General features: G+C 40.7%; 1 protein-coding gene across 1 annotated transcript in view; it reads right to left on the bottom strand.

The window, feature by feature from the left end:
* KSR2 (kinase suppressor of ras 2) overlaps window positions 1–26,908 on the bottom strand; it is a 590,333-nt gene that overhangs the window by 445,648 nt on the left and 117,777 nt on the right. The window contains exon 3 of the mRNA XM_072600313.1: window positions 24,813–24,963. Coding sequence (XP_072456414.1) covers window positions 24,813–24,963 — 151 coding nt within the window. The remainder of the gene's footprint in view (window positions 1–24,812; window positions 24,964–26,908) is intronic.

The raw sequence follows: 26,908 nt of genomic DNA, 5'->3' as shown, positions 1-26,908 counted from the left end.
CTACCATCAGTCACTCACTAAAGCAGTAACCACATGGGCATCACCATATCTCCTTCCTCCATGGAAGGGGAGGTCCCTGGCAACCGAGGCTAGTGAGACCAAGAGCATGACAAACAACTAGTTATAATCTCAGGATCTGCTCAGCATTTAGCAGATGCAGATGGTATCCATCAAGTACTTCTGACTAGAAAAAAGAAAATGTGAACCACTTTGGCAATGCTGAGCTTTTTTCTTTTTGCTCCCTAGGAGGATTCTCATTGTTGGATACTGCATTAGGAGGAACATATCGTGCTCAGAACAAGGGCAGCTAACAGTTAGGTTGTGCTCTGCAAGAGTAAAGTCACATTTTGAACATCAAACTCATTTTCTGGAAGCCATACCTTAAAAGAGATACTGAAAATTGGGAGTGTATTGAGAGGAGCATGACTGGGATTGGGGAAAAGAAACTGATAGTTTCTGATGAACAATTTGAAGAAACTGGTGCTCTTACAGCCTGGGGAAGTAAAGATTTGAGGGTGGGAGTGAGAGGGGGTGATTACATGCTAACTGTACTCAAAAAGTGTTAGATGTCATTGAACCTTTTCTGCCTTTTGGGGCTAAACATAATATGTGCTATTGGTCTTCCATACAACAGTCCTTCAAATACTCAAAAAAAACTATGGTGTCCCCTTCTCAACCTACTTCAAAAACTGTCTCTTCTCCCCAATCAATACTCATATGGCATAGACCTCTACCATCCTGAGTGCCCTCATCTGAAGACTCCATACCTTATTTGTGGGTAGGGATAGAAGATGTGGGCTAGACTGAAGATATCACTGGCCTAAGGAATTCCCATATGAGGAAACTCCTTTTAGATCAACATCTTTTCTGCAACTTAGAGCTCTAGAAAGCTGCCTACACTGAGAGAATAAGTGACTTGCCCAAGGTTACACAGATACTGTTTATCAGAGGCAAGACTTGAACCCAGGTCTTTCTGGTTCCAAGACAGATGCTCTGTCCAGTACTTTATGACCTCAAAACATATTGACAATGCCCTTCCTAAAATGTGGCATTCAGAATTGAATGGAAAACTCTAGACAAAGAGCAGCACAGTGCAGTAGAAAGGGGGCTGGATTTATAGTCAGAGGACCAAGGTTCGAATCCTGACTATTCTCCTTGCTATCTATGTGACCTCAGGCAAGTCACTTAATAGTTCTTGGCCTCATTTTCCTCTTCTGTGAAATAAAGCAGTTGGATTAGATGATCTTCAAGGTCTTTTTAGTTTTATTTCCATGCTCCTAAGTGGTCTGACTAGAATTAGATCAGTATAACAGGGCTATTCCCACCCTAGACTTGGGCCCAAAGTCTCTCTTAATAAAGCCTACTATTAGCCTACTTGGCTTCCATACCATAAGGTTGACTCATATCAACTTCTCACTCCACTAAAATCCCCAAAATCAATCCAGATCAGGTCAGTAAACATTAATTAGATACCAAATGTATGCAACATACTGTGCTACGCACTGGAGATGCAGAGACAAAAACAGAATAACCCCTGCCCTCAAGGAGCTCACATTCTACTAAGGGTTGGGGGTAAAATTAGATAAAAAATAGACAAAGTCTGCATGAAACTGAGGAGTAAGAGAGTGAAAAAAAGAAAATAGGAATCAGAGAAATTTTCAGTAGGAGCTGAGCTTGGAAAGAAAACAATGAAATGGACTCTGTGACTACTTTGCTGAATGACCTTGAATAAGCTATTTTACTTACCTGGATCTCAATTTTCCCATCCAGGACTGTATAATCTCTAAGGCCCCTTCCAGTTCTGACTTTTCTTTCCTAAGGCCCATCCCAACTTTGATGACCTCTGTTCTCAGACCTCTCTCTAAAATACCTGAATACTTGTTAATGTAGACGTAGGATCAGATTTCTTCCAAGTGGCTCCAGAGGGCAGAACTTGGGCAAGTCAACTTGAACAAGTTATAGGGAGGCAAATTTGGGTTCCTTGTTAAGAACTTATTAATAAATAAAGCTGTCTAAAAATTGGATGGACTGCCTTTGCAAGTCACTATCTTCCTCATCACTGACAATCTCTAAGCAGAAGCTGGGTGACCCTCTCTACCTTACTCTGGCAGAAATGTTGCAGACAACATTCCCTCAAACAGAGGGAAGGAAGTCAGCTTCAATTATCTCAGAGGTCCCTCCTCCAAGCTAACATTCTATGATACAGGAGTGGACCAATGGGCAAGAAAAATGGGGTCAATGTGGTCAGGAAAGTGGAGAAAGAGCACATCAAAATGGAACCACTAATGGGTGCTTGAGTCTGGCTAACATTCTTCCCTACAGCACAGCTTCCCCATGTCTAGAATAAGGGCCCAACAGAAATATTCAGTTTTTGATAGCTCAGTATTTAATGGTACCTCTCTCTAAGAAATTCAATGAAAGCCTCAAAGACAAGAGATCTCTTTTGTTCTCCTCCCTAGGAAGCAGGGAAAGATCTGACCCACAGTATCTGCAGACATTGATAGAGCTCACAAAACAATTTGTCCACAGCTCAGAAGGGAGCTGAGAGATTAGTGATGTATCTGGGAGAACAGAATCGAGGTATCTTCCTTCCATGTTCTATTAGATCTCCCCCCACCCTCCCCCACCAGACTCTACACACACACACATACACACACACACACACACACACACACACACACACACACACACACTTACTTTACAGAATTATAAGACTTAGAGCTAGAAGAGTCTTTAGAAGTCATATAGCCCAAAGCTCAAGGGCCCTAGATGTCACAGTAGCTCCCAATTGTCTGTTCCTACTCACGCCTGCTTCCTGTAGAACCTCCTGGACTGCCTGTATATCTCTCTTGGACTTGCTGGGGAAGGACTTTCTCCTCTTCTCCTCACTATCCATTCCTTTCATTAAAATAGGGGGTCTTGACCTTTTTGTCTCATGGAACCTTTGGGCAGACTATTGGAAGATATGGTTTCATCAGAATGTTTTTAAATGCACAAAGTAAAATATGCAGAATTACAAAGGAAACTAATTACATTGAAATAAATATATCATTTTTTTCCATTCAAATTCAGACTCTCTGAAATCTATCCATAGAGTCCTCGGAAGTCTACAGACCCCATGCTTGCTCTCAAGCCTATACCTTGATTTTACAGATGAGGAAACTGAGACCCCAAAGAAACGGAATGATTTGTTCAAGGTTACTGAGGTGCTTAAGAGTGGTAGTGTGATTATAGTGAATAGAGTGCTGCATTTGGACTCAAGAAGACCTAGATCCAAATTCTGCCTCAAATACATGTTACCTGTGCAACAAGAGGTAAGCTACTTAATTTCTCTGTGTGAGCCTCAGTTTGCTCATTTGTAAGATTGAGATAATAATGCCTGTGACACCTGTCTTATAGAACTGTCAGGATCAGATAGCAATAACAGCTGACATTTAATAATGTTTTAAAGTTTGCAAAGAATTTTATGCCCATTATTTCAGCATACAACCTCTTCATAAGGTAGGCCATCTCTATTCCACAGAAGGAGAAACCGAGGTTTGAGTGAATTACCCAGGGAGACCTAGGAAATCAGTTCATGAGGGCAGAATTCAAACCCAGTTCCCGCTAACTCCACATCTAGCCTGCTGGTGACTTTGGCAACTTTAAAACACTGTGTAAATGCCAATTATTATTTAAGATAAGATTTAAATTTAGGTCTTTGCATTCCAAACACAATGTTCTTTCCATGAGACCATGGTGCCTTTAAATGAATTGCTCTCACCCAAACTGGTTGGTTGTTCAGCAGTTAGAAGTCACTTCTTGCAAAGCAGTAGGACTACAGAGTTATAATTGGAAGGGAGTTTAGAGGTCGACATCCATCACAAATGGATTTTACAGATAAAAAACTGACTCCAAGAGATCTTAAGTAATTTTCCCAAGGTTACACAGGTAGCTGCAGATTTGAATCCTACATGGATCAGTTCTGATTTATCCAGTTGTGGGCTATATCCCATTGGAAGTAGAAAGCCCTTGATGTAGGGACCTGGAAAAGGAGGGGGAAGATTGCACAGTCTCAAGTACTGGTCAATATCATTGGATTCTTTCCCAGTATAACTCTGGCAAAACATCCACTTTTTTTCTACAAAACAAGGTTGAGATTAACATCAGCAACAGCAGAACTAATATGGCTAGTTCATTCCAACTGACATTGAAGACAATGCAGTAATTATTCAATGCAATAAGCACAAATGAGGTCAAATTTGAGTTGACACATGTCAAATTTTGATGGGGGTCCTATCCACCACTGACACCATCAGTCAATTTAGGTCCATGACACAGATAAGCTGTGTCATTGCGTGGCTTACTGCATTTGAATGTGAAAGCTGCAAAGGGAAAGTTAAACAAAGCTTTTATGGAAGTTAAAATTACCATAATATAATGGGATCATAGATTCAGAGCTGGAAGAGACCACATAACTTAAACCCCTTATTTTACAGAGGAGGAAACTTAGGCCCGGGAACTGAAGTCACTTGTCCAAAACAATAAGTGATCTCTCCATCGCATTCCTTTTGCTAATTACAAAACAGCTAATTTTCATACACCCAATTTTAAAGAAAATTTCAATCAATAAACAACAGCTTTAGATAATTATTTGAAATTTTCAACAATTAAACGTGATTGTTAAATATCTTATTGTTTCATTTTCAAGTGAAATTGTATTCCTTCATGATGGACAAATGCATAACTGTTTTGAAGAGAAAATTTACTAAAGCAATTGACATCAACATGATCAAAAAAGAGAGAGTTCAAACAGAAATATAGGAGCACAAAGTAAAAAGCCCAATCCAGAAAATATGATCAACTTTATCGTTCATTGGAATTCATAAGTACTATTATAATAAACAAGAAAGATCACTGTGTTGGCTTTGTACAAATGTGTTAGCTGTGTATAATATGAAAACTAATCGATTGAAACATCTTAAAAGTGTACATTGGCGAGACAGAGAAAATTAGATGCTTTAATAAGTGAAATTTTTTTCAAATACCATGCCTATGACATCAAAAGAATTTCTTTAAAAAGCCCTATTCTATAGGAGAAATGCTGATGCTACCTGTAGCTAATGATATGGTTGAAAAGATGCCTGGCAAATTTTATGCAAAACAGATTAGGATAGTTCCTCTTACATATAATGTGGTGGGAAGAAAAATTTCTCCTTTGTCTTAAGACCTTTTCAATGAATTAATTTAGAAACTATAATCTTTCTATTTTGCTCTACAAGTAGATGGAACAACAAAGGTAGTTAAAGATGTTCATATGACTACACACAGGTGTTCCAAAAGTCTTAGAGCAGTTTTAACCTGCTTAAAACCACACCAAGACTTTTGGGACACTCTGCACCCATGATGTGGTGTTGAAACTGATGCTCGGGAAGATTTGTTACTTTACAATCCTATTAATGGCAAAGTTACATAAATAAAATTTTCCAATCTCAATTCAAAACAGATTTTTAAAAATGAAAATGACATGGCATAAAACAGTCATATTGGATTGTGCACTGGTTGAATTCAATTGATATCAGGACAAAATGGAAGTGTACAAGCTTAGTTTTTTTATTTTTTTAATATGTTACGAGTTACAGTGTTACCATGTTACTTACTTACAAGTTTAAAATGTGACCTCTTCTGCTTTTAGACCCATTTCATGATTCATACATACTGTATAGAGACCTGTCAGGAGTTACATAATTTTTTTTCAAATAGTAAGAAGAGTAATCAACTGTGTAAAGAGAATACATTAAAAGAATAGATTGTTGCAAAATTGAGGGACAATATGTGGACACAGTATAGGGCAAGTCTATATTATTGTGAATTACGTTAGTTTCTTAATGTCAAAATATTTTATAAAGGATATTTGAGCCCCTCACTCTGCAAAAGTATTGCTATTTTTCTTAGTGGTGATAATAAAGAGGAAACAGATTCATGTATATGGTGGATTTTTTTAAAATGCGCATTCTAAAAAAAGCATTGTAGGGTCGTCAGATCTACCCTGATCAGAATGAGAAAACGGTAGCATTAATGAGAGAGTTTGAGCTACGTATAATAAATATACAAAATAAAGCTTCCGTTCTGTTTTCTGTCACAGAATACTAGTCTTACAAATGAAATAACAGAAAATAAAAAGCTGCTCTTTAATCCCTTGACCATGCTCTAGTAGCAATGTTCATTTATTTTAAAGACCTATAGGTATTTATCAAAATGAATGGATAAAGGATCCATTTGCTATGGACAAATATGAGACATTTCATTTTATTCCAACTGAACAAGAATGGTTAGTAAACTTATCTCACAATAATATTTTGAAATGAGTATTTGAACCTGAAAACCTTATTATATTTGGCTACAGATAAATAAAAAATTCTCTAGTTTATCAAACTAAGCAGTACAAATTTTGTTCCTATTGATGCCATCTTATTTCTGTAAACGGGATTTTCTGTTGCATCATTCATAAAGGCAAAATATTGATCTCAATCCAATGACTGAAAATGGAGCATGAGTATTTATGTTATAAATGACACCAAGTTTTAGCATATTTTGTGCTGAAAAATAAGTCCACCCATCACATCAACGATGTCATTATTATTGTTTGTGTTTTCAAAATGAATGAATGAAAGAAAAAAATATTTATCAAGTATTCATTATGTGCCAGGTACTATGCCACCTGCTGAAAATACAAATACAGTAGTGGCAGTCTCTGCCTTTTAGAAGCATATATTCATTTTACAATTTGTGATATTTGTAAAGAGTTTTATTCATAGATATCTGTATTCCTATAATTAATTGTAGTGTATGTTTAGATGTGTATGTTATAAAAATTCTAACCAAACTCTTCATTCTATTTGAATGAGATGCAAGCTAAAAATATGGACAAAATAACTTTTACATAAAAAGGGGGCACTGTTTCATAAGAATTAGAACCCATTGGGTTAGTATGACACAGAGAAAAAAAACTGTTTCAATGCCACAACTGATGTTCATCAATCCCTAACTTCAATCAACCAGCTAGAAAATTCAGACCACTAATCCCAAGCAATGTAAATCAAGAGAAGGAGGTTCAGGCTACAATTTCTCTACTGCCATGATGGGTCTCCTTCAATCTTGGAAATCTTAGGGCCTGGAAAAATTAAAACACAATCCAAAGCAGAGAAAATTGGCTTGGCAACCTCTCAGAAGCAGATATAATCATTCACTGCCAAGTATGAACCTGCACTGAGGTGACCAGCATCTCCCCTAGCCACAAAACACTTGGAATGTTGAGATGTAAGACCCACAATAGTCAAGGCAATTGCTTATTCCTTAGCGCAAAGACTGGATCTGCATAAAACAGAGAATATAGAAGGGAGAATCTAGCTGCATCCATTCAAAGTAGAAAATGGAAGAGGATAGAAGCTGCATTTGATTCTCTCCTATTTTTAGTGCCTGCTTTTCTCCTCATTTCTAAAACCTCCCAGATGTTACAAGAGGGCTATGTATGCTGAGGTTTCTGCAAGTTTACATGAGTTCTAGAAACGCAGGGCAAAGTGGCTACCATCCCTTTATCTTACCACTAAAGCCATCTAGAGGTATAATTAGGGTAGAGCCACAGAAGCATTGCCCCAGAGTACTGATATTTACAGGGTCCAAAAACTCAACACACACATTCCTGCTGCAGAAGCCAGGATAGTAACTATCGCTCCCCTCTCCACATCCCAACTGAAATTATCTTGATTATTTCTTGCGTTATTTTCACATCATAAATTAAAGTGAATTTGATGGCAGGGTTCTTAGTGCTTTCCTTGGGCAGCAGGGGAAAAGAGGAAGAGTATTTTAATGGACTTATCCCATTAAGTCCATTCCTTTAAGGATATTCCCTTAATGGGAATTATCCCATTAAGGACTACTTGCCCTAGAAGCTGAAATTACTAATTATGGCCCTGAAAACAACTTTTTATCCATGGAGAAAGCTGGATCTCAGAGCTATAAGCAAACCCAAAGGTCATCTAGTTCAACCCACGCCTGAATGAGGAATTCCTTTCCATCTGTCTCAAAGAAGTTATCCAGCATTTGCTTAGAAACCTTTAATGATGTTTGTTCTTTGACCTCTCTTAAGGAAGACCACTCCATTTTAGACTAACACTAATCATTGGGAAGTGTTTACATTGAGCTAAAATCTTCCTTTACAAACTTCTATCCATTGTTTTTCATTCTATTTTATGGATTCAAGTAGAAACACTTGGATCTCCTTCCCAGTGATGGGGCAAGTGACCAAAAACCTCATTATACATGATGACTCTCCTTCTCTCACTCTACAATCCAGTCAATGTAGTTCTTTATCACAGCACTCCATCTCCCATCTTCATGACTTTGTGCCAGCCATCCCTCATATCTGGAATGGAGTTTGTCTTCACCTCTACCTCATCTACTCCCTGTCTTCCTTCCAGATGTACCTCAGGTACCTTCTATATGAAGCATTTCCTGCCCCCTCCCCAACTATTAATGCCCTTCCTACCTCACTATCTTGTATTTAGAGGTAGCTAGGAGGTATAGTGGATAGGGCACTGGGCCCGGAGTTAGTGAGTCAAAAAACATTTATTAAGCACCTATGTGCTAGGCACTGTGCTAAGCACTGAGTCAGAAAGACCTGAGTTCAAATCCAAGCTCAGATATTTAATAGTTGGGTGATCCTGGGCAACTCACTTTAGTTCTGTAAAAATAATGGCGCCTACCTCCTGGAGTTATTTTTGAGGATCAAATGAGAACAGATCCGTAAATTTCTTTGCCAGCTTTAAAGTACTGTATAAATGCTAGCTACTGTTAGTAGTAGCGATTACTTTGTGTTTTTATATTACTTCTGTATATGGTTGTATATGTAATCATCTCCTCTGACATAACATAGGTTCCTTGAGGTTGTTTCATTCTTTGTATTTGTATCCCTGGTGCTTAGCACATACTAGATGTTTAATAAATGTTAGCTGATTGATGCAAAATATATTGGCAGGATTAAAGGAAATAAAAGGGTCAAATTAGGTGAACTCTATGGTCATTCGTGAATTCACTCAACCAACATTTATTAAGCACCTACTGTGTGCTAATCACTATGCTAGTTACGGAGAATACAAAAATAAGAATGGAATACTCCCTGCTTCAAGAAGCTGACATTCTACTGGTCCTTTCCACCTCTAACATTCTAGGCTCCTAATTTCTGCAGTTTCCATACCCCAGCCTCCTCTTAGAGGCTGAAGTGTCCTCCGGAATATAAAACTATCTTTCTTAGTCTCTGAGTCAGGGTTTCACAGGTCTGGCTGGAGGTCCAGTTGCCAAAAGAATCTTCTTATCTGAGCCAAATTAATTTGACCTTAAAATCTGGGCTCTATGATGACCACATGAGAGGAAAAAAAATGCACTGTGTCATGGAAAGAATTTATTGTTCTGTTTTTTTCTTTTAAGGGAGAAAGCAAGTGACCTCCAGGGAAATCAAACCAAGGAGAGGAAAGGAAGAAAAAAGAGAAATCACTAAAAATGGATTGCAATATTTGGAAAGTAGAAGGGTAAGCAACTCCAGAATGTTCCCAATAGTGACTTATATATGTGGAGTGGAGTAAAGACAACAAGGAGGGCATAGATGATGAGGAAAGGAAGTGGACCAGTCATGTTGGAGGAGCCAGTTATGATTAGCCTGGAAAAGAGAAGACTTCAAAGGTCATGACAGCTGTACTCAATTATGTGAATCCCTTTGGAAGAGGGATTAGCTAAGTTCTGCTTGGCCCCAACAGTCAAAACAAGAGAGCAATGCATGAAAGTTGTAAAAAGGCAAATCCAGGCTTGGTGTCAGGGGGAAAAATGTCCTAGCAACTAGCAATGTCCAAAAGTCAAATATACTGTTAATCAATTAATAAATATTTATTAAGTGCCTACTTTGTTCTAAGAGCTGGATTACCTTGAGAGACAGTGGAATTCTCCTCATTGGTGGCCTTCAAGCCACCAAGGTTGGGTGACCATTGGTAGGGTAAGGCTTGGTTTTTTGGTTTGTTTAGGTTGTGACGTATCATCTTATCAGTATGGAACTCCTCTCCACAGATGTGGAACAGCAAGTTTGTCCACAATTTCAAGTCTCAGAGAGTTGACTGAGACATTAAGAAATTGCAATTAGCCTTGGTTCGCATAGCCAGTAAGTGCCAGTGGCAAGACTTGAACCCAAGTCTTCTAACTCCAAGTCTAACTCTTTAATTACTATTCCATGTATCTATCATTGGGTACACAGCAGAAGGGATTCATTTCAAGATTTGGTTAAACTGGCTGGTCACTGAAATCCCATAGAAATCCGAATTTTATGAGGGAGACAGTCAGCTATAATGGATGGACAGTTCCAGTGCTGTGTGGATACTCACAAAATATACCAAGACCTAGGAGGCATGTGTGTTCATCCTTCATTGCCGAAGAAGACCATGCCATCAGAGAAATAATGACATGACTTGCACTTGACTTTGTTTGTGAGTGAGGGAGGGCTGTGCAGGTCACAAGCCTCACTTCTCCTCCAGAACCATCTGAATCCAGTAACCAGATATTCATCAGGATGACTGGAGATGACCCAGGATGAGGCAACTGGGGTAAGTGACTTGCCCAAGGTCACACAGGTAGTGAGTGTCAAGTATCTGAGGTGAGATTTGAACTCAGGTCCTCCTGACTCCTGCACTGGTGCTTTATCCACTGCACCACCTAGCTGCCACTCTACGAGGCATACGGTATAGTAGAGAGACCACTGACTCTGGAGCAGAAAGACCTAGGTTCAACTTTGACCTCTAATACTTCTTACCTATAAGTGAACCTCTCAACTTCTCTGTGCCTCAGTTCCCTCATCTATGAAATTAAAAAGTCGGACTACATAGTCCCTAAGGTACCTTTCAACTCTAAGTCTATGCTCCAATGGGAGACTTTGGGTAATTCACTTAACCTCCCTGGCCCTCAGTTTCTTTATCTATAAAAAGAGGGATTGGACTAGATGATCCCTACAGTCCCTTCCAGCTCTAGGTCTATGATCCTGGGATTCTACTATACCAGGTAGTTTCTGCAGGGAGGGATCTATGGAAACCTGGGGGCAATAATTGCAGAGGGCAAGAAGACACCAAAGTGTTGTTATCTGTGCTAGGAGAAAATGGCGCCCATCTATATAATCATGGACCTACCAAAACAATTGGGTCAGTTTAAGGAGACTGGATGTCTCCAATAGGAAATCAATCAAGGGGAAAGGAACAAAGAATTGGAGAAGGAAGTATAAGAAAAGTCTGTAGACAAAGAAAACTCAGCAGAGGATGGGAAAGACAGGAGAGAGATGGGCAATAAGGAAGATAAGTAGGGGAAGAAGATCAAATGTCAGAAAAACAAGGAATACATGACAAAGATGAGGAGAAAGGGATGTATGGTTGGTTTGATGAAAAAGTGATTGCCCCAAATAAGGAGATGACCACTATAGCCAATTCAATTCAGATCAATAAGCACTTAACAAGGACCTGTTATGTTCTATATGCTGTCCTAGACAATGGGAATACAAAGACAAAACCAGAAACAGTCCCTACCCTGAAGCACATTATGTTCTACTTGGCGGAAACAACATGTGCACAGATAAGTAAATGAAAAACATATATACAGCTATTGCATAGGGCAAGGCAAGGGGGAGGAAGGAGTACTATTAACTGGGGGGAAAGGGAAAGGTCTTTGGGAGGAGGGAGAGATGGGTGCCAGGTTCTAGAAAGTGGATAAAGAGAAAGTACACTCTAAGCATGAGAAATAGCCCATGTGAAAGGCACCAAGCTGGGAGATGGAACACTGTGGATGAAGGAGAGACAGTAGACTATTGGGGCCAGAATACAGTATGTATAAAAGGGTATAATGTATAACCTAGAAAGGCAGGCTGAAGTCAGATTGGGAAAGGTTTTAAATGTTCAGCAGAGGCCACTCTCTGGAAAGAACACCCAGTCTGGAGTCAGGAAGATCTGAGTTCAAGGCCAGCTTCAAGCACTTCCCAGCTGTCCATCCCTGGGTAAGTCACTTAACTTCTGTGTCCCTCAGTTTCCTCATTTGTAAAGCTGGGATAATAATAGCACCTTCCTCCCAGGGCTGTTGAAAGAATCAAATGAGATAATAATTGTAAAGCCCTTAGCACAATGCCTAACATATAGTAGGTGCTTAATAAATGTTAGCTACTATTATTTCCATTTTATCCTATAGGTAACAGGAACCACTGAAACTTCCTGGGCAAGGTAGAGGCATGGTCAGTTTAAAGGATTGGAGTGTGGAGAGATTTGAGGAGGGAGACCAATTAGGAGGCTATTACAATAGTCAAGGAAGAAGTGATGGGTGCCTGAAGTGATTATTGAGAGAGTAGAAAGATGTATGCCAGAGATATTTTAGAGGTAGAAATAACAAAATTTAGCAAATGACTGAATAACACGAAAAAATAGAGTCACAAGCTATGGATTCAAATCCCAACCCTACCACTTACTCTTTGTATGACTTGGAGCAAATTCCTTTCCCTCTCTGGACCTCAGTTTCTTCAGCTGTAAAATGAAGGGGGTTAGGCTTACTGATCTCCAAGGGCCCTGCCAACTCTAAAGTTCTATTAGTGTCTAATCAGTGAAAAGGGAAATGAGTAGCTTGCAAAGGCAAGGAAGGAAACTAAACAGGAAATTAGTGTTGGGGGGAGAAGGGGGAAGGGGATGAGATATACAAATTAAGAATGGAAAGAAAACTCAAGAAAAGAAATCATAGTTTTATTGAATTTGATTTCTCATCATTCCTCGTGCTTCCTGCAATTCACTGCCAAGAGGTCCAGTGTTCTGAACATTTGTGGAATGGGCCCATAGTGGGAGGAGGGTGTTGGGAGAAGAAGAGAGGGGGAGGTGGGGAAAGGAGAAAGAGAGGAAGAGACAGAGGACAAGGGCCCACGCTGCTCCCTGAGCAGGCTTTTAAGGTGGATGGGACTGGCTGATCAGAAATACATCAAGCTACACAACCTTTCCCAATCTAATTTCTCTCTAGCCCCAGCCCATAACTGGAGCCTTGAATTCTAGAAAAGCAGAGACCTGACAAAAAATTTCACTCAGAAAAACAAACTGTCCTAACATACCGACATAGTTACCATAGGTAGAAATGGCAGAAGTATTTATAACAAAATAAGAATAAGAATCATCACAACTATAACAACAACAACCCCAGGGTATGTTGACAAATGTTGAATAATTGACTCTCAAAAAAAACAAGCACTTTTTTATTATTAATTGTATACATAGCACAGTTTTAAGTTGAACATTTTCTCCATTACTTTCTTAAGTCTAGTCAATCAAAACATTAAATACAGCCTTGATCTATAGGCGTTCTTCTTAAACTGTGGGCCAGGATCCCATATGGGGGCAACAGTGAAAGGTTTCTGAATGTACAGTGACCAAAACTTAATTCACAATCAAACACACAAAATCCAAGGTCACCCTTCTACTCACTGGATTCGTGTCCTTGAGTAAGTTCCCACATCTGTCAAATGGGAATAACTACCAAGAAGGGAGTGTGAGAGAGTGAAAAGAGCCCTGGAGTCACCTGGGAGGTGATCTGGGTTCAAATTCCACCTCTGACACTTACTGTTTGACCTTCCCCAAATCATGTCACTTCTCCCAGGTCTCACATTCCTCAGCTCTTATATAAAAGGGTTGAGCTAAATGACATCTGCTAAGGTGCTTTCTGGCTCTAGCTCTAGGCTCCTCTAACCTTAGTTAAATCACCTCAATCCTGGGCTTTGGTTTCCGTATCTGTAAAGTAGGGGTTGAATTAGATGGTCTGGATCACAAATTTAGAGCACCTCACTCCTTCATTTTACAAATAAGAACACTGAGGTTGGAAATGTGTAAGGATTTTCCCCAGGTGATAAAACTCGCAAATGTTCAAGAGAGTATTTGAACTCAGGTCATGTTCACTCCCAGGAAGAGTCCAGAACTCTATGCCTCTGTGCCATCTATCTCTGACACTATCATCTTATGCACAATTGGTTTCTCTATCTAATGTGGTTGTTGTAAAGAGTGTACTTTAGGAGACTGCCAAGCATTATAGAAACATGATCTATCATTTTCTTATTGATTGATTATTGATTAGCTGCTAGACAAAACAGATCTTTCCCATCTCCCTGTAATACAGGAGTTCCTTGGGTGTTAATTGCTTTCAAGGAGGAGGATAAAGAAGGTGGCTGTCAGGTGCTATACTCTTGGGTCAGGACAGGGACAGAGGTAGAGCACAATTAAAATGATTAATTCCTGGGTCAGGACCAGGGACAGAGGTAGGGTATGGGTTGCTCTTCTGACTCCATTTAAAATGTGTATTCCATTATACTATCCTACCAACCTCCAGCTCCCCACTTGATGCTGCATTATCCCAGTTGATTCTGGCCTAGACAAAGAGAAAGAAAATCCTGGCTGACCTCTAGCCACGTAAAACTATTCAGCTTTGGCGCTTCCCTCAAGGTACTTCTCTGGGCTTCCCATTCCATCTCTCCACAAGATCTGTCTTCCCTGTTCTCTTGAGCAGTATGGTCTATACCAGAGGAATTCAAGGTTTTCATAGAATCTCAGAGTTATACAGCATGAGTCTATTTAACATTCAAAGCTCATCTCAATCTAACATCCCTCTTTTTTCACAGTATTTTCCTCTATCTGCCACACATTCTACAATTAAGTCATACTGGACTTCTTGCTGTCCATGGTACACAGAGATGCCTCCCATCTCTAGGTCTCTGAACTGACTATATTTCTACCTGAAATTCTCTTCCTCATCTCTGCCTCTTAGACCACCTGACTTCCTTCATACTCCAAGCCCAACTTCTGAAGGAGACTTTTTCTGGTCCCCACTCCCTGCCCCCCAAGCTGATAAAGCCTTCTCCCTCTAAGGTTACCTTCTGCCTGCAATGTATTTTGTTCAGATATAGCTATAAACACTACAGACACATCTTATAGATAAGTGGTACCCCAAAAGTCTTAGTGCAGTTTTAAGCTTTAATTGCTTCAAACTGCACTAAGACTTTTGCGATAAGGGTGGGGAGGAGGACAGGGAAAATAAAATATTAAATAAGGTTAAAAAAAGATCTCTTGATCAGAAAATTCATATATGCAGGTCAATGAATGTTTTATAATCACTCATTGATCCAAGCCTGCCATCAGGACGCATGGTAGCAATTACTCATGCAGAAGCAGCAGCAAGCAGGAACCCAAGCCCCTCATGGTGTAATTACAGCCATCATCATCGTCATCATCAATGAAATTCATGAAGTGCTCTGGCGTTTGCAAGACACTTTACATATATACATACATCTCACTTGAGCATCCCGACAATTCTGTGAGGCAGGCATTACATGTAGTATTATCCCCATTTTGCAGATAAGGAAACTGATCAACTCACATTAAGTGACTTGTCCAGGGTAACATAACTAGTGAGTGTCAAGGATGGTACTGGAACCCAAATCTGCCAGACTCCAGGCACCGAACTCTAGCCACTACACCATACTTCCTCTCCATGTGGGCTAGCTAATCAAACAAAATTGTTTGTTAAAAATCTCGAGTAAATTCCACCCCAGGGGTAAGTGGCTCACAGGTTGGATGGTGAGTAGTAGACTTTTCCTTTTCCTCTCCATTAAAATGTGCATCCTGTGTTACACCTTTTGATAACTTACTACCCAAATCTAACTGATCTGATTGGTCCATATTAAGGTGTTTGTGTTTACTCTATCACACTACCCAAGTAATTTATTTGCATTTTAAGGAGTAAGAACATCTAGCACAAGGTCCAGCACATACTAAGCATTCAAAAAATATTTGCAACCTGAGGGGATGAGGAGATGAAAGGGAAGAGAGTCTCTCAGATACAACCCAAGTGTCCCTGCAGAGTTAAAGGATTATAGTTTTAGAGTCAGACATCATCTAGGTCTGTGGATAGACTTTAGAGCAGTTCATGAACTTAGATTGGGAAAAAGAATTTTTTCACTAACCTTTAACTGAAATCTAGTTTTTCCTTCCATTATGAATGCAGGTATTAAACATTATGAGAAGGGGACCCTAGGCTTCACCAGACTGCTAAAGAGGTCCATGACACAAAAAGTTGAGCCCCTGATCTGACCTGCCCCTTTCAATTTCTGATCTGAAATCTAGATCTCCTAGTATAAAACCAGGGCTCATTCCATTACTGATTTGTCAAGCAAGGTAGACATCTGGTCTAATCATGCTTGGGACTAGAATTTTTCACTGGCAAAGATGCCTGGGGAAGGATCCTTCTCCAGCGAATGGCAGTTTCCAAATAAGATCATAGGATAATAGAGACATAGGGTCATAGATATAAAGTTGAGTGGGACCTCAGAGACCATGTAGTATAGTAGTTCTCAAAGTATAGTGCACAGATCCCTTGGAGTCCCCAAGATGTTTTCAGTGAGCCCATGAGGTCAAAGCTATTTTCATAATAATACTAAGACATTATTTACCTATTAAAATATTCCTGGGCAGCTTGGTGGCACAGCAAATAAAGAGCCAGGCCTGGAGTCAGGAAGACTGGAATGAAAACCCAGCCTCAAACACTTCCTAGCTGTGTGACTTTGGGCAAATCATTTAACCCTGTTTTCCTCAGTTTCCTCATCTGTAAAATGAGCTGGAGAAAGAAATGGCAAATCACTCCAGTATCTCTGGCCAAAAAATCTCCAAATGAGGTCACAAAGAATCGGACACGACTGAATTACAAAAGTAGTGTTCCCTATACTTCAACCGAAACAACATATCACAACAGAGTGAAGGTAGAAGTATCTATGAGAGTCCAGCTGTCCTCTCAAACCACTTTTCCCATCAAATTTTGTTAGTTTTCATTTTTTAAAATATGTTATTTTAGGTTAGAGTTTATTATTCTTTTTAAATAATTAATAAACATTTTTAAATTTTATCAATTTTAATTTCTAATGTGGTAAATATTGGTAGCCATAACCCACATAAACCAAAGATCCTTGGGGCCCTCAATAATTTTTTTAGTACAAATGGATTCGGAGATAAATTTTTTAAGAGTTGCTGCATAAATCCAACTCCTTCATTTTCCAGATGAGGAAACCAAGACCCAAAGAGGGTAAATTACTTGCTCAAGGTCTTAGGTCTTAGATCTAGAGAGCTGGGAAGAACCTCAGAGGGCATCCTTCATTTAACAGAAGAGGAAATTGAGATGGAGGAGGGATGGGACTGACCTAAGATGGCACAGGTAGTATCAATGACAGGATCTGAACTTAGAATCAGTGCTCTTCCTAATGTATCTAGGGAAGAAAGGGGAGGGGAAATGCATATGTTGTGAGTTTAGGGAAAACATCTCCCTGGAAAAAAACATAGTTTTAGCAGGGTGAGAAACAGAGTAGAGGGTTCTATAAAATAGACATCTTCAGACTGGCAAGGATGGGATGAGTTTGAACCAGTAGTCCTGAAGGGAGGCCTCTACTAGCTTGGAGATTTAACTGTTCCTACAGGACATTCTGAAGAGAGTAACTTTGCAGGGAAAACTTTATCTCACTGGAGCAGATCTGGTCTTGTTCAACTCCTAAGACTCCAAGGTTAACACATTCTCCCTCAAATTATCTGGTATCCTGTCCCTATTTCCTACCCTTCCCACTAAGGAAAGCAGCTGAATAACCTCACTTGATAGGCTGATTGAACTTTCCTTTTTGCCACATAACATCTTCCTAAGATTGTGTAAAACCCTCTATACAGATGTATCTCTGTTTGCTCAAGGCCATTGCTACCCACTTGGTGACAGCTCATCAGTTAATGCTAATTAAATTTTTATCTTCTAGCTTTGCCTCTTGACTTACTAACTCCAGTCAAATGGACTGAGGTGGGAGGAATTGCCCTCCTAGAAGGTCTTAGGACCTCTGGTTTGAGAGATTCCCCAATACATCTCATGCAGTGTGAGTCTTTGGTAGAGAGACTGGGAGTTTTCAGGCAATTAGAAGATTGAATTTTCTCTTCTCCTGTAGATTTGGAATATACTGGAAGGTTTCTAGAATGTCTCAAGACTTCCCTCTGCTGGGGATATGCTAGAATTTCAGCAGAGTTTTCTGACTGAGGGAAAAAGCAAGCATTTCCTACTACCCCTTGTAACTGATTTGAGTTGGTGAAGGGAGAAGGATGTCTCCTATGAGTCATTCATTTTTGGCAGAAGGATTTGAGACTCTGATCTTTTCTTCTCACTTTAACATCAACAAGACACATCAGCAAAAGGACAGGGAAAGGATTTGTCATTCCTATAATTTCATTTTGAAAGCTACTTGGGCTCCAGAATGATAAATCTGTGCCTTAGAGCACCCTTGTGGGGCAAGAGATCCCAGATAAGGAGAAATCAGGTATCTTTCCAATAGCAAATCTCTCCCACCCCAACCAGCTCTGGAAACACATTTATTAGCAGAAAGAGGCATAGGGGTAAAAAGAGGCTTTTTTCAAAAGTTAGAATGAGTTAAAAATATAAATAATTTGCAATGGTATACCTGAAATGCCTGGCTGAAAAATCTATGAGAGATTATTTAGTGTTGAAGACCAGCTATGAACTCTTCTGCAGATACTTACTAGCTGTATGTGTGGGTCAAACACTTCCCAACTCACCCCTTCCTATTTCCTCATCTCTAAGGTTGTATTAGATGGTCTCCAACATCTCTCTGTATCTGTTATCTTATTACCCAATGGGGGTGGGGGTGGGGAGAGAAGATAGGCCTTAATTAATCAAGCACTTTTTTTTCTTTTCTCCTAAATGTGCTATTCCAGACCTATTACTGTCTGTGACACAACCATTCACTTGGTCTCTTTTTTCCCTTGCCTCTTATCCCCAATCACTTAAAGGACCTTCTCAATTCCATGTCTTCATCATCAACAAGCATTCATTAAGCATTTATCTTGAGCTAAGCACAGAGGATACAAAGAAAGACCCATCTACCTCCCCAAAAGAAAAAGAAATAAAAAAAAGTTCTTGCCCTCAAGGGGCTTATACTCTAATGTGGGAAATCACATGTACAATATCTAGGAATATGCAAGATAGATACAGAATAGATAAAAATGACCTGAAAGGGGAAGAACTGGAACTGGGGACACAGGAGAAGCTTCCTGCAGAAGGTGGGACATTTCTTGAGTCTACCCCTTCCTCTCTTATCCCCATTGACCTTGAGTACAAGGACCTGCCAATCAAGCAATCAAATTATCAAGTACCAAGTGTCTGATAGGTACCTCGCAGTAAATTTGTCTATTTAGCCTTGCACCAAAATCATCCACCGCCCCCAACAAGTGGTTTTTCAGTCTCTTTCCTTGAAGTCTTCTAGACAGTGAGCTTCCCATCTCCTGACATGGCCCATTCCCCATAGGAATAGTCAAGTGTATTAGGATCATTCTAACTATTAAGATTTTCTTCCTCATATCAGACTTCCACCTATCTCCATATGACTCTCATCCATTGTTCCTAGAGTTCTGCCATTGGGGCAAAGCAGAGCATGTCACCTTCCTTCTACTCAAGAGCCTGCGAAATAGGCAAAGACAGCTTTCTCATCCCTACTTAAGTCTTTTCTTTTCCACATGAACATCCTCAATCCTGTAAATTAATCTTCCTATAGTTTCATCCCAAGGGCCTTTCACCCTCCTCACTGCTCATCTCTAGATACTATCTTGTCTATTGTTAATAAATAAAATGATGATGATGATGACAGTTGGAGTGAGGCCACTTCCTAGCCCACTCAAAAGAAAGCACTCCCAGAAGCACACTGAATATATAGAAGATGCTGGAATCAGGGAATAGTAGCTAACATTCATATAACACCTCAATGTTTACAAAACATTTTTCTGTCTTATATGATCCCCATGACAACCCTGGAGGGCAGATGTTGTTATCACCATCATTGTACGGATGAAGAAGTTAAGGACAGAGAAGTGCCTTGTCTGAGATTTCCATACAGCTAAGAAAGACCCTCAGGGTCTCATGACCCCAAGTTCAATGTTCTTTCTATTTCAACACCTAAGCTGCCCCTTCATGCCCTTCAAGCTCTGACATGGGCATCAGCCGGACTGGACATCCCAGATAAGTTCATGGAGGTGGGTCAGGGTCACGATGATTTCTTTTTCTGCCAGAGGAACTCAGGCAGTTCTTGCCCCCAGGGAGCTCACATTCTAATGGGGGACAGACAGCAGTAACGGGAGCTGAAATGAGGAGAGACAGACCTGGGAGTCAGCCAAGGGCTGGTCTGAGCTTGAAGTGAGCATGGGTGGCATGGAGGCTGCCTCCATCGAGGAAGGGGAGGTTGCAGGAAGGAGCCTACCAAACTCCCTGATGAGGCCTTAGGGGTAGAGCTGTTGCCAGAGTCAGAAGTCCAATGAGTAGAGGTAGAGTTGATCCAGGGAATCACGGGTTGGTTTCAGTTTGAAGATACATATTTTTGAATCTGTTTTATGTACTTACATATACTATCAACCCCATTAACAATAGTAATGATAACAGTAACAATGACAGTTGTGTTTGTCCTTCGTTGCCGAAGACCGTGCCATCAGAGAAATGATGACATGACTTGCACTTGACGCGGTTCTAAGGGAGGGAGGGCTATGCAGTAATAATGGCTAGTCCATGTATGGTAACTGAAGGTTTACAAAACACTTTACAAATATCTCATTTGTCCTCACAACAACCCTGTGGGGTCAGTGCTGTTACTCTCATTTTACAGATGAGGAATTAAAGACTGAGGTGGATTATCATTGCTGGTGTTGTGTTTGTTCTCTGTTCTGGAAGAGGACCATGACATCAGGAAGGTGATGCCATGATATGCAAGTGACTTGGATTTAAGTGAGGCAGGGCTATGCAAAGTCACCAGCCTCACTTTCTCCTTCAGAGCCATCTGGGTCCAATGGCAAGATATAGATCAAGATAACTGGAGATGGCCCCTGAGAGAGGTTAAGTTCCTTGTCCAAGGTATCACAACCAGTAAGTGGGAGGCAGGATATGAACTCAGATCTTCCTAATTCAAAGCCCAGTGCTCTGTCCACTGCACCACCCAGATGCTCTGAGGTTAGGGACTGATTCATTTTATTGTTTATGTCCTCAGTGCTTGGTACAGTGGTTGGTATGGGTAGGCTCTTCATATATGCTTGCTGGTTCATTGTTCATAGTTTCTTTATTACTATTTTGTAATCTTTAATGTATGTTTCATGAAACTCATACATACATGCACATATACACACTCTAGTTCATAAGCTTAGCACAATGTCTCCAGCACTTAGTGTAGTGTTATGTGGGATCATGTCTATAGAGAACTTTGCAAACTTAAAAGCCCTCTATGGAAGTCAACTGTCATTAGTCTTACTGGTAGAGACTGTGAAGTCATCCCAGAGAGAAAACTGGCTCTGTTTGTTAAGAACCTACTATGGGCCAGGAAATAGATCAATACAGAGAAAAACCTGATCTGCGACTTACAGTCTTAGAGAGCTACCTAGAGGACTAAGAGATAAAGTGACTTGACCAGGGTCACACAGCTAGTAGATGTCCAAGTCCACATTTGAACTCAGGAAGTTCCTGACTCCAAGTCCTGAGCTCTATGCACTATGGCACCACAAGAAAGAAAGAATGGAAGGAAGGAAGGAAGGAAGGAAGGAAGGAAGGAAGGAAGGAAGGAAGGAAGGAAGGAAGGGAGGGAGGGAGGAAGGAAGGGAGGAAGGAAGGAAGGAAGGAAGGAAGGAAGGAAGGAAGGAAGGAAGGAAGGAAGGAAGGAAGGAAGGAAGGAAGGAAAGTTTCCTGCTGAACGAGGGAACCTTGGGCTGTGAGTTCAAATTCCACCTCTGCCTTGCATTTATTGATGTGACCTTGGGCAAATCACTCTATCTCTATGGGTCTCAGTTTCTCCATTTTTCAAAGGAGGTCATTAAAGTAGGTAGCCTCTGAGGTTCTTTCCAGCTCCAGAGCTGGGAATCCTCACTGTTCCCTTTGAGTCTTTATCACCTTCCTGATGCTGTGGTCTTCTTCAAAAATAAAGGACAATCAATAACATGTAGTCATAGGTGCCCCAAGAGGGACGTAACCGGTCAGTTCCAGTTGATTAACACAGCTCTTTCCTTCCCTCCTTCCTTCTTTCCCTCCTTCCTAAATCACTCCAGCTCTCCTTGATTGGTGAAGAACAGGTCCCAGCCCAAGCTTCACTGGCTCATCGTTTGGGTTCTCGTGGCTCAGAATGTGTGTAAATAGCAACTGTTTCTATTTTGGCCAGAAACCCTGACTATCTTCCCCTCTCAGATTGATTTTCTTTAGACTAGGTCAAAGAAGTCATTCTTCACTTCATTCTTACATAGCCTTAATCACTGAATGGGCATTGCCTCAGATAAACTGAGACTTGGGAAAGACCTGGCTTAGCTAAAAAAGGCCCAGGTCTCCCACTGCATCTGGGGCCATCTCCAGTCGTCCTGATTTAGTCAAGCCTGATTTAGTGAGGCTTTCCTAACTCTGGAATATAATCTGGACACTGGACACTTCCTGACACTGGACCCAGATGGCTCAGGAGGAGAGAGCAAGTTTGGTGACTTTGCACAGCCCTGCCTCACTTAAATCCAATTCACTTGCAAGTCATGACATCATCTTCTTGATGTCATGGTCCTCTTTGACAACAAAGGACCGTCAACAACTCCAGCACCTAGAACATATCAGGGTCTTTGCACTTGCTAGATGAAACTGAATAAAAATATCAGCCATTACTATTCTCTTACTATTAGTTCCAAGAGCCAAAACCTGGCCCAGACCCTTCCACCCATAACTTAATCTACAACCCCAGGATGAGATCAGAGCAAGGGGTCTTCAACTTTGTTCTGTCATGAACCCTTATGGTAATCTAATGGTCTATGTAACCCTTCTCATGGCCATGTTTTTAAATGCATAAAATAAGATTATGAGAGATTATTATATTGAATATAATTATTATATTGAATATAATTATATTGAAATACAGTTATTATAAGAAAAACTAAGTTCACAGACCCCATGGTGGCTATCTGGAGCACATGCTTGGACATGAGGCCATATCCTACCAGACATTAATTACAGTGTGGCCTCATTCTTGAGAGTCATGCAGGGGCTGCCCTAGATCCCAGAGGGTAAGGAGGAAGGGAGAATAAATTTGGCCTCTTTCTTCAAGTCTCCAGCGCAGCACTAAAGATCTGGGTGGGACAATAACAATAATGTAACCCTGATCCTGTATGCACCAAAGAGTTTTGAAATATAGCCTCAGATGCTTATTAGCTGAGTGACCCTGGGCAAGTTACTTAACCTCTGTTTGTCTCAGAATCCTTAACTGCAAGAGGGGAAGAAGAATAGTTTCCACTCCTCCCAAAGTTGTTATAAAGATCAGATGAGATAATAATTGTTCCCCAAAAAAGGTACTTAACATAATGCCTGGCACTATATTAATGCTTTTATTTCTTCCTTTTCCTTCCTCTTCCCCTTGAGTTCATCCCTGTCTTCTTCCTCTTACTTCAACCCTAAGGTGGTATATGTAACGACCCCAGAACAGTTGCATCACTAAGACAACCCAGAGGAAAAATCCAGACAATTTTGTTTCCCCTTGAATAAAGAAAATAACAGAATCTCAGACTTAAAAGGGATCTGAGAAGCAATCCAGACTCTACTTGAAGACCTCCATAGAGGGGAAGCTACTACCTCCTGAGGCAGCCCATCCCACTTGAGGACAACTCGCTTTGTTAAGCAATTTTCCCTGATATCCAACCCACTTAAATCCAACGCTTTGTAGCTTCCACCCACTGCCCCTCACTCTACCTTATGGAACTAAATAAAATAAACCTAATCTATTTTCCACATGACACTCTTTCAAATATTTTGGGGACAGCTATCATATCTCTTCACCTCAAAGCCTTCCCTCCTCCAGGATAAACATCCTCAGATCCTCCCATGACTTGGATTTGAGAACCTTCACCGTTCTAACTCTCCTCTGGTGCTCTTCAGCTTTATTATGATCCCAAACTGCAGTGCCCAAAACCCATCATCACATTCCAACCACTCTCTGACTAGAGCTGAGCACAACAGAACTATCACTTCTGAACATTATTCCTCTCTTAATGAAGCAGAAGATCCCATTCACTTTCTTGGTGGCCATATTATGTCACAATGACTCATACTGAGCTCGCAATCCACTAATCTCTTTGTGGACACATTGCTGTCTGACTCTTTCTTTCCCATCTCATATGTGACATTGATGTTTTGAATCCACGTGTAAGAATTTACATTTATTCCTATTCAATTTCATCTTATTCAATTCAGTCCATTGCTCTTGGTGGCTATCTGAATCCTGCCTCCCAGGAGTATAGCAATCCCTCCAAACTGTGCCATCTGCAAGTATTTCATCTATAAGTTCATTGAAACGTCTGATAAATATGTGACTTGTACTGAGATCTCTTCCACTGAGAATGCCAGCAATGGTACACATGAATCCTAGAGACTGAGATGAACTGGACATCCTGTGGACTTTAACAAGCACCACCAGGGAACATTGAGTCTGATAAAAACCACTATGAACAGACTGTTTTGCCTCTCCTCCCAGTCCAATGCCTCCTCTCCTTCTGCTCCTCCCTTGTACTCATACTGGACAAACACTGTTTCATCTCACCTTGGGATTTAAAGGCAAAGGGGAGTCAATAGCACAATAAACCTGCTAGAAAAAAACCTACCGTGGCCTCTGTCCTTAGAGGTAGGAAAAAGGGAACCACTTCAGGGCCCTGGCTCACCTGCCATGTGGACGTTCCGGAGGCAGGAGAGGGAGGCATTGAGACGGGCGCACTCCTCTGGGTTGGCTCCGTATTTCTCCACTGTTTCAGACACCTGCTCATCGGTCATCTCCAGAAGCTGCTCGAGGCTCAGCTGGCCCAGGGTGATTTCCTTGGGAGAAAAGAGAAAACACAGGTGGACTATAAATCTGTACATCACAAGGATCATATCTTATGCTTCTCTTGTAAGGATCTATAACTAGGAATCTTTGTGCTCACAGGAGACAAGCATTAGGAATCACATCCAGGACAAGCCAGAATGATTACTGCTGGGCAAGTGGAAGCAGAACAGGGCCAGGGAAAAGTTGCCACAAGGGATAAGAAGAAATCCATTTGGTAACTTATGGTTTTAAACAATTCCTGCTAACAAGGAGCTAAAAGTTATTTCTAAACTTTGAAGAACTACAAATGCCCTCTAACATCAGAGCCCTGGGGGAAAAGCCCCAGTCACCCTGACCTGGCTGTAGTTCAACTCTTGAATCACCTAAAAGGTTGGTACAGGACTTAGTGCAAAATAGATAATTGATAAATATTCACTCATTCTAAGATCAGCTTCCATCTACTACTACTACTAATAGCTTTTATTCAGCACTTAAAAATTTGCAAAGCACTTTCTATATGTTATCTCATTTGATTGTTTGAGGTAAGTCTTTTTATTTTCACTGAATCTACCCAATTCCATAAAAAGTAAGTACCTTAAGGCGGAGGTTGTGTTTTTGCCTCCACACTCACCAAAGTGTCTGGCACGTAGCAAGTATTTAACAAAGTGTTTGTTGATTAAATGTTCAATCCATATGTAAAAGTGATGGAAGGATCACACCAATCCATCAAATCACTCTACTCCACTTTAAGTAATTTTATGAGCTACAACTAGAGAAAACTACCCACAACACCTTAGGGCTATATCTGTTGCCCTCTGGGGATCTAATGTGCTAGTGCAAGTAAAGGATGGGACAGTAGCTCCAAAGCCTGTGCTTGTTACACCTGGATGGTGGCATTGCTGTCCAGTTGAAATAAGACTTTACTGGAGGCAAAGAGCCTGGGTTTGAATACCAGCTCTGCCCCATACTACTTGCATGAACTTGGACAAATCCCTTAACATCTGTGGGCTTCAGTTTCCTCTTTTATAAAATCAGGGGTTGGACTTGTTGATCTCTATGGTCCTCCTTAAATCTATGATCCTTCAATCTCTATAGTGAGATGAGAAAAAGATCAAGACATGAGAAGGGCAGAAAGCAGGACTGGCAAATTCCTCATAAGCGACAGCAGTTCCCATACCTATAAGTAAGGGAAGACACGGAACCAATTACAGATTTAGAGACTTCTAAATCAAGTTCAACTCCCTCATTTTCAAGATAAGAAAACTGAGCCCTAGAGATGTTAACGTGATTTGTCCGGGGTCACAAAAGCATCAGGTGTCCAGGATTTGAGCTCTGGGGTTCTGACTCCAAGTTCAGGACTCTATCTGAATCACGCTGCTGTCATTCATGACTTTGGGCAAGTCCCTTCACAAAACCACAGCATTTCAGAGTTGGAAAGATGCTCAGAGGTCATCTAGTCCAACAAGAATCCCCTCAACAATATCCCTGGCAGGTGTTCCAGATTTTGTCTGAAGAACTCCAGTGATGGAGAACTCATTATTCATTCCACTTCAGGACAACTGTCATTGCCAAGAAGTCTCCCCAACATCAAGACTAAATCAGCTCTTTGCAACTCCTCCCAGTTACTCATGGTCTCCTCTATGAGTCCTTCCCTGCTTCTTCTGGATAAAAGTGATCCCTCTCTCCCTCTCTCCCTCTCTAAATTCCCTTTTACTGGATTTCTCCTTTGCTGCTCTCATATTCTACCTCCCATCATCATTTTTGAGATACATGGTGGATCTCAACCCCACCTCCTGCCCAACAGAATACAAACAACTTGAGGGCAGGGACTGCATCATTTTCATTTGTGATACACAGGGCCTTGCACATAGTAAGCCCCTAACAAAGCAGCATAGAAAAAGTGCTAGACTTAGAGTCAGAGGATCTTAGTTCACTGGAATGTGGGAGAGAGAGGAA

This window comes from Notamacropus eugenii, chromosome 4 (genome assembly GCF_028372415.1).
Source record: "Notamacropus eugenii isolate mMacEug1 chromosome 4, mMacEug1.pri_v2, whole genome shotgun sequence".
In the NCBI taxonomy this organism is placed as follows: domain Eukaryota; kingdom Metazoa; phylum Chordata; class Mammalia; order Diprotodontia; family Macropodidae; genus Notamacropus; species Notamacropus eugenii.
The sequence above is the reverse complement of the archived record's forward strand: the minus strand, read 5'-3'. Positions and strand labels throughout refer to the sequence as shown.